Source organism: Poromitra crassiceps, assembly GCF_964638095.1.
Source record: "Poromitra crassiceps genome assembly, chromosome: 13".
Taxonomy (NCBI): Eukaryota; Metazoa; Chordata; class Actinopteri; order Beryciformes; family Melamphaidae; genus Poromitra; species Poromitra crassiceps.
The window spans coordinates 29752802-29769684 of NC_139644.1; the positions used below are offsets into that span (position 1 = coordinate 29752802).

Genomic DNA, 16883 nt, shown 5'->3' on the forward strand with positions numbered 1-16883 from the left:
TAGTTATTTGCCAAAATCCCTTCCTTCATTTTGTGTGTGTGTGTGTGTGTGTGTGTGTGTGTGTGTGTGTGTGTGTGTGTTCTGTGCATTTACATGATGGTTATCCCATCCCTAATGAAGGATTGTGAGAGAATGTGTATATTCTTTAACGTGCTTTATGTACGGTAAACATTGATGCTGTACTGTATATGGGCTATAAATATACAGACAGCAGATCTATTTTTAGTAATGGCAGCATACATTTGATTTTGTTTTTATTTTGTTTTCATGTCATTGTTCATGTTATTTTGGCCTGAGAGGAAAGACTTCTCCCCACAAATATTAATTTAAAGTAAAAAAGTCTTTAGCTCACTTTATATAAAACTTTTTTCCCTAGATGTTGTCTTTAAAATTCCAGCCTTGACTTCTTCATCCTGGAAGAGAGTCAACTAAGAGAGTCGACATAATGTGTAATGAAGTGCTGCAGCCTTGTGGTGGAACGAAGGCACTACAGCAGATAATGCATGATAAGTTAAAACCTTACAAAACAGAGCTTCAAGCGTTCCAGTTGTGGAAGTGACGTCTCTCCACAGCTTTTCCCAGGCAGGGACTGTCTGGGACACATGTAAGGAGAGAACAATGAGTGGAGACAATACCAACAACTTCTTGAGGATAACCTGCTTCGTGCCAAAGCCTCCAAAACCTTAAACTGAGGTGATAATTTACGTTCCAACTTCCAACAGGACAATGACTCTGAGCCATGTTGTGTCTACAAGGCAGGAAGTAACACAGTTGCAAGCAAAACTTTAATGAGGGTTTCCAACTTCGAATCCATTTAGGTGTTGCAGTGCAGGGCCCTCGTTAATGTTTTGGTTGTACCTGTGTTACTTCCTGCCTTTTAGACATAAAATGGCTGAGGTGAAAAAGGTGAATACAGCCAAATCAACACTGGAATGACTTCAGAACATGAATGTGAAAGTCTTAATAGCCAAAGCCCAGAATTGAATCTCAATGGAAATGTGTAGAATGACATGAAGAGCTGTCCACTCCTCGTCCAATTTGACTGAGCCTGAGCAAATCGGCACGGAAGAATGGACGTAAATGTCAAAATCCAGATGTGCCAAGATACAGAATGCAAGCTGTAATCACTGCCAATGCTGATTCTACAAAGTATTGATTTTCACAAGGGTTGTACTTAGTGAAGGTTCTTTTAATGGGCTGTACAAAACATGTCATATTTACACCATTCACTGCAATTATTTAGAAGAATGCTGACCTTCCACCAGCATGGGGGTGAGTATATAATGACTGAATTTTCATCTTTGGGTGAACCTATCATGGACTATCATGGTGCAATACTTTGTGGGACTCTGAAAAAAATGTTTTTGTTCATGTTTCTTCTTCTTCTTCTTCTTCTTCTTCTTCTTCTTCTTCTTCTTCTTCTTCTTCTTCTTCTTCTTCTTCGTTTGTTTGGTTTTGCCCATCCAATGAATTTGTCTTGTAAAGCTGGACATGCCCATTCCATCCAGCCCGCTTGTAATTACAACTATGTAAATGGGAAAAGATTAGAGAGCGACTCCAGAGATCAGAAGCTGTTTTACTCAGTACTGTTTGTGTGTTGTGTGGAAAGTGAGCAACAGGCCATTGTGAACTCAAGCTATCAAATAGCAGAGATGAAGAGAGATATAGGCAGATTTTTTAATGTAATCTATAAGAGTCAGACATCGTTTTTAGATCATTCGGTAGCCCTAGGGGTACTACAGAGGTACTACTTGAGAGAAATGGAAAAATGCCAACTCTTTCACTCCACTTCTTATTTTGTAATGTTATATCCTTGAAAAGGTGGGCTATAATTCATTCATTGCATTATGCGATAGTTTTTTCTAAGCAAAATGTTGGAGTCAGGTAAAGGGGGTACTTGTATTCACAAGTCAGGGAAAGGGGGTACTGAAGCTAAAAAATGTTTGAGGATCACTGACCTATGTATATGGTATGAATGTTTTTATTAGTTACCAAGACATGCAAAGCATCATAAACCATCAGGCTTCTTGTTATTTTCCAATACATAATGGTTGTCAAACTTGTGAATCCCCGTGGATACATGAGTTACAGTATATCAGTGTTAATGTATTGTTAATGGATAACTTATTGGACAAGGAGTTTCAAGAAAAAAAGCACAGGGAACTGCAAGTTGGGCTTTCATCTTTAGCAAAGTTCATATAAAGTGACACCCATCTCAACACTGGCTTAGAGACACTAGTGATAATGAAACTAAAACAAAACTTTCAAATAAACCTGCCGGCTATATTGGTGGCCAGACAGTTCTTACTAAAGATCTAAATGATCTTACGTCGCAAACAGAAGTTTGTGGAGAAGTAGCTCAAGTGAAAATAATAATGATGAAAATAGTGGGCTAACAGACAAACAATGACACAATCAAGATGTGGACATTCAAATTCAAAGATATTTCATACACCACATTCATGTAACAGGAATTTGTCTGTCTCTCATCTCTTTTTTCCTTGATTTCAACACCATCACCCATCGTCTTGTCTTCCCTGATCTGTTTCTTCAACCTTGTCCAAGTCCTCAGAGACTGACGGTGCATCTCCCTGTGGAAAGCAGCGTTGTTGAGAATTACTGAACAAGCAAAATCCCAATTAATCACAACATTTAACCAATTAGGCCACGCCTTTGTTGTGAGAATGGACTGTCACTATCACTGGTCTAATCTTCACAGCACTCATACTCTATTTCAATACCTCAAATGCGGGTTATTGCTGTCAGACAATGTATGTGATCTATATTACAGGGCCAGAGCGGTGTATTGCATCTATAGGAACTCACCACAGATCCTTGAGTATTGCGTTTTCCAAAAGAGATTTTCATCAATTTCATGTACTCCTCTCGCACCTAGCAAACAATGAAATAACACCACTAAAATAAAGTTTTAATTGTTTTTAGAGGTTAAACACATTTCAACTGCACAATAAGATTATTGAGGTTTTGTGATGTCACCTCAACACAAATGCAACATTCTCTCTTCCTATTCTCTTCATAGCAGTAATAGTAGTAGTAAAGTATCTGAAATAATTTGATAGATAGAGGGGAGTGAGAGAGGAGAGGGCAGTGATCTGGATAAGTCTACCTCCTTGTTGAGCAGACAGTGGATGATGTAGAGGAAGGTCCCCTGCTGTGAGTTGAGAATGATAAAGAGGAACTGAAAGAAGAGGTTGTTCTGGTACAGGCCTAGGATCCAGGTACAGCCCAGTATGACAAACTGGGCCACGATCTTGAACACAATCAATCTGCAAACAAAACATCACAGGACTTCCTCAACAATGTATCGACAATGTAGGTAGTGGCCAAAGACAGGTTCAGCACCAAGGAGAGCTGCAGAGTGGAGGTGCCCACAGGTGAGCGGAGTTGTAATCAGCCAGTGAAGCGAGCGAGTGAGGCCTAACTAAATGGCTAGTCATACAGGGACGGGTATTCCACTAGTAGGATTTACCATGGCATAATTTGCAAATAAATCTGTTAAATGGATTGATTGATTGATTGATTGATTTTGATTATCCCTAAAACTCTCTCTCTCTCTCTCTCTCTCTCTCTCTCTCTCTCTCTCTCTCTCTTAGATTAGTTGACTATGATGCACAGTGTCGACTAGTGGTTTTGATAGTCGACTAGTCGACTATAGTCCGTGAAACCCCTAACTTCTATAGGGGAAGGAAACCTAACAGACCTAGCGGCAGAGAGAAACTTGTACCCACCTTGTGTCTTTGGACTGAGAGACATCACTCTTCATGCTGGCCAAGGTAGGTCTCAGAGTCCATAACGTAGCACAGAACAAGATCCAATTAATCTTAAAGAAGAAAGACACTGAGGATGAGTAGATATTGAATCTGACCCCATTACCCCAATGAGAACATTGACAGTGTATGATGCATTAAATGTTTTTGAACACTTTAGTGTCAGGCTGTTTCCCCAACTACACATTATGATGGTGCTACTTCTGCAGGTCCTCAATGTTCATACATTTAAATCTGATAATAGTTTAAAGGGATAGTCTGGTTTGTTTGAAGTGGGGTCCTATCAGCTAGTTCGATACACTAACTGAAATAGGTGCAGTGTTCTGCACGCTGAGCACACCGTGTATCGAGACCATAGAGATCCAGCACTCTGAAGCAACAGCCTCCACAGCTCTGTCTCTCTAGTACAGGGGGCTGTAGAGAGAATTTAGAGGTTGTTGTAATACCTCCTCCTAGACGTAGGGGGCGCTAAGTGCATAAAGCTACTCTTTGTTGTTGGAGTTCAGGAAGAAGTCTGTAAAAGGAAGTGACGAACAGGAAGGTGGGGTCAGTCCCCAGGAGAGAGGAGATGGGACTGAACCACAGTGCTCTGTGATACTTTGTTCATGTAAATAAATCTTTTCTAATACTTTCACCTTCTGGTTTGTATTGGTTATCTAAAGTTAGAGTTATAATTCCTCACCACAGGGCCAAGAACTAAAACGTAATTTAGCCACCTAAAACAACGCCCACCTAAACAAATCAATATCAGTGTACATGCACGCTCTATTTTGACAATTTTCAGCACTTTACTTTACCGTCAAACAGCCCTCTCATTCGGCACTATTTCCTCCCAACCGTACAACTACCGTATTCCTCCGCTAAACGCCTGCACAGAGCCGGAAGGCTTAGAAGAGAGACAAAACACTGACTTACTTAGAGACAACAAGTCACCAGGCCTCTCTGGTCTGGGACGTTTCCCTAATTTATCCTGGGAATGGTGAAAAAGGTCTGCAGGACACCCCGGCATTTAGGCAGCATATTATGGCAGTTCCTCGTATCTCTCTTTCTGCCTGTTCACTCTCTACAAAAGTTCCTCTTCTGTATATTACTCTCTCTGGTTCATAATTGTATCCTCTTGTCACCAAGGTGAATGGCATATCGTCCTCGCTATCAAAATCACTCATATTTTCGTTCGTGTATTTGTATTCTATTTGTTGTCTTCACTAACAAGCCGGGAGAAATAACTCAAAATAACAGCTGATCTGCGGAGTAATCCAGCGCCGCGGCTCTGTGCAGGCATTTAGCGGAGGAATACGGTAGTTGTACGGTTGGGAGAAAATAGTGCCGAATGAGACGGCTGTTTGGCGGAAAAGTAAAGCGCTGAAAATTGTCAAAATAGAGCATGCATGTACACTGATATTGATTTGTTTAGGTGGGCGTTGTTTTAGGTGGCTAAATTACGTTTTAGTTCTTGGCCCCCTGTACTAGAAATACAGAGCTGTGGAGGCTGTTGCTTCTGAGTGCTGGGTCTCGGTAGACGGTGCGCTCAGCGTCCAGAACACTGTACCTATTTCAGTTAGTGTATCAAACTAGCTGATAGGACCCCACTTCAAACAAACCGAACTATCCCTTTAATAATACATGCTTATTTGAGTGTCCCTCCTACAGTAAAAGCAACATTCAGAGAAAATCACCCTAAAGTTAGTGAACAAGTTTGGTTTGCCCTGAACATGCTAGTTTGCTAACAAAGTATTTAGTTAAATTGTTGTCAACATCTAAACTTGCGAGGAAATATGAATGTGTGTGTGTGTGTGTGTGTGTGTGTGTGTGTGTGTGTGTGTGTGTGTGTGTGTGTGTGTGTGTGTGTGTGTGTGTGTGTGTGTGTGTGTGTGTGTGTGTGTGTGTGTGTACTACTACTGTATAATTGGAGAGCTGTCTGTTTGTGCGGCCGGAGTTGGTGCACCACTGCTTCGATCGCCTCCAAAATCTGCCAAAACACTTTTCAGGGGTGAAATGGAATCTTATTCCTTTCACCAGACCGTGTCACATAAACACACTCACTGCGAGGACAACAATAACCGGCCCTTTTAAAGCCCAGTCGAAGTTGTGATCTGTTGACAGCCAGCACCTGCAATTCAATCACACAACACAGTCTTATCCAAACAATATGCAGGATAAATAGACATAGATTACAATGATCTGGAAGAAGCATTGAGTTTATGTATCTGTTATGCTACTCACACTGACACCTTTGTAGCACCATAGCCATCAGAATACACCAGTGCAGAAATGCCCACAATCACAAATGGAACACCATAGCCAGTGGGGTAGAGCAGCAGCTTGGGGAGGCCTTCTCTCTGGATGATCTGCACCTTGGAAAGCCTCCAAACCAACAGGTGCAGCTGCACAGCTTCCAACAGCATCCACACAAAACTGGCCACAACCAGGAAGTGGATCAGCCCAGCCATGACAGTGCAGGCCAGCTGTAGACATACATACATAGCATTTGGTAGTTGAAAATATATATAGAATGCCTTTGTCTATTCATGTGTGGGTTAGTTTAGTCACTTTAGTGAGTGACTCATGTAGGTGCCTTAGTACAACCAAAACCAAATCTGTGTAAAGTCTGACATCGAATGATGTAAAAAAAAAAAAGGAAAAAAAAGCTTACTACTGAAACTGTCATCTGCTATTGACAAATCTTTGTTGCACAACATATGATAATCACACTTACCGGTAATAGAATTTTGATGGAATGTTACCTTTACTGTAGTCTTACAAATTAGTCAGTGACAAACACTGGTAAACTTGCCACAAAATACAAAATAAGGGGAAATAAATACTGATGCCTGTTTATAGCCTGTTTAAATTTGAGCGATGATGAACATCACAAAGTATATAAATGTAGGTTTGAAAGTCATGGAGAAACTAGGCAGACTTCGCCCCTCTGGCTCACCTCGCGGATTGTTTGTGTGTGTGTGTGTGTGTGTGTGTGTGTGTGTGTGTGTGTGTGTGTGTGTGTGTTTAATGTACATACAAAAAACTGTGGCGACTACTTTTTGAAACACGCATTCGAAGAAGAAACACGATGTGCTGGAGCTGAGGTCACGACCAAGGCAGTTCCTCAACTGGTGGCCGATCATGAGCGCTCTGCAATGGTGTAACCTACCGCGCTGCCCGCCTGCTGACCCACCTCTCCCTCCAGCAGCCTGCGCGTGTGTGTGTGTGTGTGTGTGTGTGTGTGTGTGTGAAAGTGGGGCAGGCTCACTCAGTGACTCTGACTATGTTTTATAAATGTCGTAAAATAAATCGAAAATAGCCCACCAACATACAAAAACATGAGCATACAGTATGTGTTTAATGTACAGACTTTTGAAACACGCATTTAAAGAAACACAATGTGTGTTTGCGCGGAGGTAAGGTCTCCCCGACTCATTTCCTCATTCTGGCCGAGCAGCACTCTGCCACGGGCGGCCACATTCAAGACACAGTGATCCCCCCCGTGCTCCATTCAATAGATGACTGAGCGGGCTGTGGGGGCGCGGAGGTTTTGTAAGAAGGGACAACTGCAAGCTATAATTGGATCCGCCTGTTGATGATGTCAATGGGCAGTCAGTTTTGGAGCCATAAGCACCGCCCACTTCAAACCCTGCATCAGCAAACAATGACAACAGGGAAATGGCAATATTTAGGATTTGGGTTAAACTAATATCTCCTAGTTAGATAAGACCCTAAATTACATCATTTTGCTTGCCATGCTCTTTAACATTGAACTTTACCGTGGACTGTGGAGCCCATGACAGTTATACTTAAAAATCAACTAGTATGTGTAACTTAGTGTTATCCAGTGGTGGAAATGGCCAGGATTTGCTCTGGGAAACCTACTTACGCAAGGTGGGGGTCCCCGGACGCAGCGCGGCGCGGCCCACCCCCTGCCCCCTGTCTGATATTTTGGTATGCTTGAAAGTTTTTTCTTATTGATTCTACTCATTACCATTATCGTACCTCTTGTTTGACATATCTGTCATTAAACAGCAGCAGTAGATGGGATAGGCCGAGGCAGATGCAGAGGTGAAGACGGGCTGTGTTGTTGATCTTAGGGTTCCAACTACACAGGAGGAAGGTGAGGATGGCCAAAGCAAAGAAGAACAGTCCGATAATTACACACACTCGGTTCAGCCATTTTAGGAAAGGATCCTCTGGTGGAGGCTGAGAAGACAGAGGAACACACACATACAGTCTGATCAATTTGACCTTGGGTGTGGGACTTGGCATAACACATGTACAAACACATATTTTGTACCTCCCCAATTTGCAGGATGAGGGCGAAGGTGGAAAGGTGAGAGCAGCTGCACACTGTGTAGTTTTCATCAGAGTATGAGACCCAGCAGCCCTCTACTGACCAACGCATGCTCTCTCCCTCTTCTCCTCCATTGCTATCCCGCTGCTCCTCTCTTTTCTTCTCTCCTTTGTCCTCCCAGTAGACACAGGTCACCAGACCAGAGTCAGGTAATCTCTGAAGAACCAAGAGAAACAAAGATTATTAGATAGCCTATGTCAAAATATAGCTTTATGTTGTTAGAGAAGTGGATGGATGGATGGATGGATGTATTGATGGTTGGATGGAATGGATGGATGGATGGATTGATGGGTAGGTATACAGTATAATCAATGGTTGGTTGAAGGAGCACCGTCTTGTGTTGGATGGTGAAGGTGACAGGCTCGGAGAGGTTGGTGATGTTTGTTGTGGGCAAGATTGCAGTGATGACATCAGAGTACATCTCTGTCTTGTTCTCTGTTTTAAAGTATTGGTGACTGAGAAGACTCTCCATCCCACTGAGTGTCATGAAGGCAGCTGCTGCAGAACCTGGGAATGTCCACATGATAAAGATAGAGATAAACACAAGAGACAAGAGATAAACAAACTGGTAAAAATCATTACCATGGTCATCTCCATCATCATCATCATCATCATCATCATCATCATCATCATCATGAGCTCTCTCTCACCATTGTTGCTTTTGGCTACAGCCTGCAGGTTGATCTCCATGGTGTTTCCTTTGACCGAAAGCGAAGTTATGTTCTCAGTGTGGCTCCCTGGACCAATAGTTTGTAGACTCAAAGCTGGCACAGAGATACGAGTTACAATGTGTTGAATTGATATTGAGAATCAAATATGTCAAAGCCAGTGATTCTCAACCTTTTTCCTATCAAGGACCCTAATTTAGTCCCTAATTTAGTCCACATTAGATCCACAGACCCCCATTTGATGAGATATGTTGTCTCTCTTACCCAAATCTGAGAATATTTCTATTGTTACAAATAATTGTATTCCAGAAGTCCATGACTATCTGTATTGTAGGTAGAGAGATAACAGAGAACCTGTGATCAAAATAGTCATTCTTCTGGATTCTCTACTTGTGTGAACTTCTTGTAAATGCAATATTGGTGACATTTAATCATTCACAAATTGAAGACCTCACATTGAGACCCACTAGTCTAAGCTGAGAGGAATTTCTCTTACCCACTGTTGAAGTCTGCACGGTTCTGTTGGTCTGGTTCTGAGTTGGCTCTATCAGGGTAGAAATCAAACGCCCTGAGATGCCCAGGATCACACTGCCGGTCTCCCCATCTCCTTCACTACTCACCATGTTGGTTGTCTTGGCCCGTGGTCCAACACCTGACACTTCCTTCAAACATGTAAGTCATCATAATGAATAAGTGAACTGGCTGACAAAAGAGGGGTCTCTCTAAAGACAACATAATGTTATTGAAATGTGTTGGCGGTTGGTTGAGTACCATAGCTGCTGAGAAGCAGTTTGCCACTGTCTGCAAAGGAGACAGAGGGAAAAGGATTGGGTAAAATGTACTTGGAGTTTTCTCACCACATCACATCAAATCACATCTTTACACTGAAGCTCAAGAATTGTTTGATTTGTTTCTACAATTAAAACACACTGTGTGTCTGTAGATCATGCTATGTTGATGAAAAATATTTGAAAATTAGCTACTGAGTCTTGGTTACATTCACATTAATAATACTCTGACAGAGAGCAAGCCATGTTTGAATCTCTTTTTCCAACTCCAGTAGCATCATTATGCCATGCATAGAAACTCCAGTAGCATCATTATGCCATGCATAAACTCGTGCCTAGAAACTAGTAGGATGTAAATAAGTAATGATTATCAACATGAACTGTGGGTTAAATGAGAGATTTTTCTACAGACCGCTTCTGGTAAGGTGATGCCTATGTTGTTCTTTAGTTGTTGATCCATATGACAAAGGAAAGCTCTCTCTCTTGTCTGGCCCTGCAACAAATACACAAACTCAGCTTCTTCTATCTAAATTTGGATTATACATCTTGTATATCTACAGTTATGTCTTATCTATGTAATTTTGGATTGTGGCTTGCAGAGGACAAAATAATTAAAGAGACATTCAGAGACATTTTGGCAAATTAAATCAACAGTTCATCATTAAATATTATTGTCATGCTTCAATATGACTGATAATCCATTTATTTTTATGTTTGTGTGTCGAAAATGTGTTTCCGTTGCTACACTGTATGCTAATGATTTAGCATGGCTGTGTTAAGTGGAAGCTACAAGCTGTGTATCATCTAAAAATCACTACTAAATGCTGAACACAAAGGTGACATTGCAACCAATGTTTTCATTGCACAATGGTAACATTACTCTGAGGATTGGAAGATGTAACAGGCTTGTTACAGTAACTTCCCGGTTAGCAAGCCTGTTAGACAGTTAGCAGGTCAAATCTTCCTCTGAAAGATCTTAAAACATTCATTGTTGCTAATTATTTGAGTGGACTGGGCTCAAATGACATATTACATAGAATATAGCATGAATTGGAGTCTTTCAAATTGAAGATGCCAGCAGTACTTACTTCTGAAGGTTTTATCTCATCAAGAATATCTTGAAGACCTGTCAATGTGACAACATACAAACCACATGAATGTTATTAAGAAAATATGTCATCAATCTTTGTTGTCTTGACTGTGCTCACTTTGACAAAATGTGACCCCAACCGTCCACAGGATTCCAGTTGAGGGGTAGAATCCATCAGGACAGGAACAGTAGTAGGTCCCTGCTACATTAGTACACACAGTTTGGTGACCACACAGACCTGGTGTCTCACTGCACTCATCTATATCTGTAGAGGAGAAAACACCAACGTTTACACAGGCCAGCTCTTCTCTTATTGGCCAGCAGTGACCATCATTCTGGTCTGGACGCCACACAAACAATTTGGACACCACAAAATAGTAAAAACATAGGTCTCTCCCACACACACACAGACACACACGCGCACACACACACACACACACACACACACACACACACACACACACACACACACACACACACACACACACACGTGCGCACACACACACACACACACACACACACACACACACACCTACACACACACACACACACACACACACACACACACACACACACACACACACACACACACACACACACACACACACACACACACACACACACACACACACACACATTGAACAATGGCACACACCTGTGCATGGGTTTGCAAAGCTGGCTGTCACATCTGGGTTGTTTGTCCGGTAACCAGTGTTGCAGGTGCAGAGGTGAGACCCAATTGCGTTGGTACAGTTGGCATCAGGACCACAGATTGTCTCATGTTCGACACATTCGTCAATATCTGTCCAAATACATGATACTTGCTTTAAAAGGTTATTCTAATTCACTATTACTCATCTATGTCTGTATCAGAGGAGGTTTTTCCAGTGAGGCATAGGAGGATGGTCCTCCTCTATTAGATTGGGGATTTTATATAAAAAAAAATATTATAATTTTTTTTTTTTTTTTTTTCATTTTTTTTTTTTTTTTTATAATAAAATATCAATCAAATGTGTTTTTTCTTATGTGCAGACGCTCATTTTTTCATTCATTATATTCTTATATGCTTAAACAACAGTGACCTGAACTGATGGAAAGGAGAGCTCCATGCAGAGAGTCACTCTGGCCCTGGTCCCAGCCTGTGGGTGTTTATTTATTTGGTCATTTATCTAATGAAAAATATGATTGGTTGAAAAACACTTGCAATTCACAGAAACCTGACAGAAACACGTGAGAGTGATGTGTTTTCCCACCAATCACATTGAGCTGGAGGTTCGCACGCCCTTACCTAAACCAGGTGAAATCTAATTGGTTGTTGGTTGGATAGATGGCTGACAGTGATTGACATTCTGTATTGTCCAATGCTGAATAGCCTACGTCTGAAAATCTTGTTGAATCCGCAGCGCTCCATTGGAAATACAGGAAATGAAGACCTGACAGGCTAATAGATAGATTTACAGACAGTAGCACCTATATTTTCCCCTTTCTCTTTTCCTATGTTTTATATTATCAAGCAGTAAGTTAGCTCACAAGCAGGGCCGTAGCTAGCTATGAGGACGGGGAGGTCCGGACCTCCCCTAATATTTCAGAGGAAAAAAAAAAAAAAAAATTTTTTTTTTTTTTTTAATAAAACAATCTGCATGGAAAAGCATGAAAAACACGGGATCGCTTTTATTTTTAAACGAAAGGCAGGTCAGGCAGGAAGTTATCTGACGCCGCGTCCGCGGTAACTTGATTCCGAGAGAGCAGCAGCATAGCATGGTGGTGAGTGATGACTGTCTGTCTGCCTGGCGAGATAATTGAAGGTGAGCGACCTGCGAGACAGTGAGCGAGTGAACGACAGACAGTGAGTGACACTGACAGATTTTTTAGCAACAACCAAGAAAGTAAGTGTCTAGTCTGTCTCTTAAGTAATGTTACCTGTGTGACGTTGGGATGCTACTGGCTAATCATGCATGATGCCAATTGCCAAGCTCCCGAAGTCAGGTATGCAGGTGGCTATATGCATGGTTTCAGTTTCATGACCCAATAAGTAACAAAAAGAGGTGGTGTAAAGTTAAAAACAACATAATATATTTTATTTTATTTTTCAATCGTTCCTATCAGGAATAAATAAATGTCCCTCTGTATGTTTTTTTTATTATCGATGATGACTTTGTGTGTTGTGTACGGCTTAGGTTGTGTACCTGTGTTTGTAGGTGTCATTTTGATATGAATTTGGCTAAAACAGTTTGTGTTTGTTAGTTACAATTATGTTGACAGGAGAGCTGAGCAGGTGGTGACATGAAAGAGAATATACTGAATAATGACATCACAACAGTATAATCCTAATGTTGATTTAAAATGATATATTACTCTAAATATGGCTTAAAAAGGGGGGAAAAAAAACTCAAATCTTTTTTCGGCGGCGCCCATTAGGGCGCCGCCGAATCCGCCTCCCCTTGCTGGACCTCCCCTATTTCGGAACCCTGGCTACGGCCCTGCTCACAAGCCAGACAGTCGTTGCATTGTATTACGCGGAGTTTAGAGAGGGCAGCGTGGTTCACACGGAGGACAGAGGCTCACAAGCAAACACTGGGATAATTTAACCTCATCGGCTGCACTCGCACCGGCTACAGACTGCATGGATATTCAAGTAAGTCAATTCAGTTCGGCGTCCACCAAGCAGTGCAACTTTTTCGTATTATATTGTTTTATGCTGAATAGCCCGCCATTTGGCGATCTTAAACTCGCACATTTTTTAACTGAATTTGGCAGCGCGGAACCAGCGTGGAACGAAACAGCAATTTGCATAGCAAATTGCAACGAAACATGCAATTTGCATGTTTCGTTATGAAACGAATCTTGTAGCCTATGTTGGACGTAGTGAAGTGTTTTTGATTGATTTGTTCATCCATCAAGCCTTTTACTGACAGACTAACTAACTAACTTAAGTTTGATGTTGCCTGCTGTAACAGTGTGGATCTATAAAGCGGTCTGTAGCCTAATAATTTAGAAGAAATAAGGAATCGATTGGGACGAAGCATGTCAACCTAGGATGTCGGGAAGGGGGGGTAAATAGTGTAACTATCATGTTGATGCAGCAGCACTGTGGAGAGTGTGTCCCCCTGTACTGATAATGATGTTATCTATCACATCCGCTAACCTGTTGCTCGTTGAACAAGTCGGCATTTATCAGCTCAGCCGCACCGTCAAGCTAGACGTAAGGGGGAAGAGGACAGCAGAGAGAGAGAGAGAGAGAGAGAGAGAGAGAGAGAGAGAGAGAGAGAGAGAGAGAGAGAGAGAGAGAGAGAGAGAGATTTTACGCGTGGTTTCATGGGGCCTCCAATGCTAAAAGTCCTTCATCGTTCATTCAGGAATGTTTTCAAGGTGGCATTTGATTGTCTTGTCTGCCCACCCAGTGCCCAATTCGGTGTCTGTTCTTTTATTCCTGGTGGGAATCTTTTGCTTTGGATAAGGATTTCTCTGCTGACTGCATGGATTTCTTTTGTGCACAATCTAATGTGCTTTTTGCTTAGGTTACTGTAGGCTACATCACCTTCCAGACGGCTTCTAGAAGAAAAAAATGCTTTTAAATGAGCTGTTTGATAAAACTATTTATAAACCTTATTAATAAAAATGCTTATAAATGAGCCATTTAAATTAAATTAATTAATTTGACAAATGAAAGACTGATGCTGATTTGCAAAATGCAATTTAAAATGTGCATTTTTTAATCCATTTTCATATTCTTGCTTATTCGTTTTCATATTATTTGTCCTTTGCATAATTCATTTCGCCTTTACTTTACCATTAGACAACTGTTTTACTTAAAGCACAATTATGCCACACTGTATACAGGTATGGCGCGCACACGAGAAAAAAAAACGCCCCTTCGGTCGCCGCACTAGCTTCCTCCCCTGTTTCCAAGCTCACCAGCCACCACTGGTTCAGATGCTATAAATGTGCTTACCATCACAGCCATATGATTCAGGGGTGGGGAGATGTGTTGAAGGGATTTTATACCCATCAATACAAACACAGCCTCCGTTTTTGTTACACTTAGCACGTGGTCCACACGAGTCTGACTTACAGTGTTGATGATCTGAATAGAGATATCGCACACACACACACACACACACACACACACACACACACACGCACATGCACAAACATACACACACACACACACACACACACACACACACACACACACACACACACGCACACCACGTTCATCGTGAAAAGATGGAAGCATGTCATTCACGACAGTTGAAGTTATACCTCATTGGCAAGTTAACAGATGACAATGATTAGCTGTTACTCACAGGTCACATAAACCATACTGCCATGTGTGTGTGTTAAAGGTTTGTACACATGGAATCCTCCAGGACAGAGGGCCACATCCACTGAAACGGGATAATTTCTATTGCACCCGGTGGGATTTCCATATGCAGTCTCTCTTGTTGGTGTCACAGACTCATTAGTTGGAAGTGGAAATGAAATAAGGATGCTGGAAAAGGAGCCACCACGTTCCATTTCAATACATTCTGTAATGACTCTGTTGCCACCAATCCCTGTGAAGCGCCACCACTTGTCAACAAGATGTCCATCGTTTTTGGGATAGCCGTTGAAGGAACGTGATTTAAAGCCTCGGTTCCGCCATGAATCAGTTAAGTTGGTGTATCCATCACAAGAACCTGCTTGGAACAAGGAAAATTCTGTCAGTAATGATGAGTACAGATGACTACCTCACCTATGGAGCCTAGAAGCTTTTTGTGTCTGCTAGTAAACATCATCCATACCTGGAGGGAATTCACACTGGGCACAGATGAAGAGTAAACCTGAGAAAAACAGACAACAGAGTTATGGAGAGTAAGAATAGCTTACAGTACATGCTTTCAGTATTCTTTTACAGTTTACATCTTTACATAAGAAATAACAATTCTAGTGGGGGGGGCATTAACCCTCTGTAAATGTCATGAGAAATTTGACTTATGGTATGTGGTTATTGAAATGAAGAGATATAAGAATTTGGGCTTTCTCCTTTAAATTCTATTATTTATAAGTTGGGCTATTGTAAACCCAAGTTATAAATAATTAATTCTCAAGGTATCATGAAGTACCAGTAATGCCACTCCAAGTCTGATTTCTAAGACATTTATATCCAAAATAACTTCAGTGCTGATGATGATGATGATGATGATGATGCCTTTGTGTTTAATTGATTTGGAGTCAAGACAACACTTTCAGCTAAAACACCGCCAACAAATAATTAATTGATTGTGATCATGAATCAATTGAAGATGATCATACTGCTCAACTTTGAATTACAGTAACATATTTTCAGATTAACCACAATAAACATTTTGAAATGAATTACATGGGCTCTAATGTAGGCTAATACATCTTGATCCATAAGTCAGGTGATTCTCACACATCAGCAGCTACTGTATGTTAAATGTGAATTCACTCACCCAGGAGAAGTGACAGGGCAGAGTAGTTCATCATGACATCTCCCTCTCCGGCTCTGCAAAACATCAACCCTCTCTGTCTAAGATATACATCTTAGACATTTGCACAGCAGCCAAACATTTTTTAGAAGGTTTGGTACAAATGCAAACGGCGATGCAAATTCATTGAGTCACCCTGAAGAAGGCAGTAGCCCAACATGATAGTCCAATTACATATTTTTTTAACTGCAAGAGAGTGCAAGTGTGCAGTCTTCATTTCTTTATTCTAGGGAACAACACATCCGCATATCAAAACCACAGAATAAGTCAATTTCCAATGACGCGAAACGGTGGTGCAGGTGATATGCCTTGCTTTGGTTAATTGGAAAATGTCACATGGTTATGTTTAAACAGTTATTAGGCAACTAAAACAGCTTTGCATATGTTTAGGCAGCTAAAACAACTTTGGATATGTTTAGGCAGCTAAAACAACTTTGGATATGTTTAGGCAAATAAACCACTTGGTTAATGTTAGGCAACTAAAACAACTTGGTTAAGGTTAAGGTGAAGGTGAAGGTTAAAGTTAAGGTTTGGGTTACAGTTCAACATGGAACATGTCAGGAGGCGAACGGTCTCTCACACGAGGAAGTTGAAAGACAAGCTATAGTCCACCAACCCCATCAGCCCATTGTGTCAGTGACCTATTTCAATATCAGACTGTCATTAAATGGTAAATGGATTGTATTCATAGAGCACTTTTCTAGTCTATCGACTA

General features: G+C 41.3%; 1 protein-coding gene across 1 annotated transcript; it reads right to left on the reverse strand.

Annotated features, from left to right (window-relative positions):
* Positions 1-2516: 2516 nt before the first annotated feature.
* LOC310788470 (adhesion G protein-coupled receptor E3-like) lies at positions 2517-16163 on the reverse strand (the record flags this gene model as incomplete). Its single annotated transcript, XM_083650018.1, has 17 exons — positions 2517-2591; positions 2827-2892; positions 3128-3287; positions 3750-3841; positions 5832-5898; positions 6012-6253; positions 7776-7979; positions 8074-8286; positions 8462-8637; positions 8781-8894; positions 9295-9460; positions 9570-9599; positions 9999-10079; positions 10675-10712; positions 10795-10941; positions 15461-15499; positions 16133-16163. 17 exons carry the CDS (start codon positions 16161-16163, stop codon positions 2517-2519), a joined length of 1941 nt encoding a protein of 646 aa, XP_083506144.1.
* Positions 16164-16883: the final 720 nt, after the last annotated feature.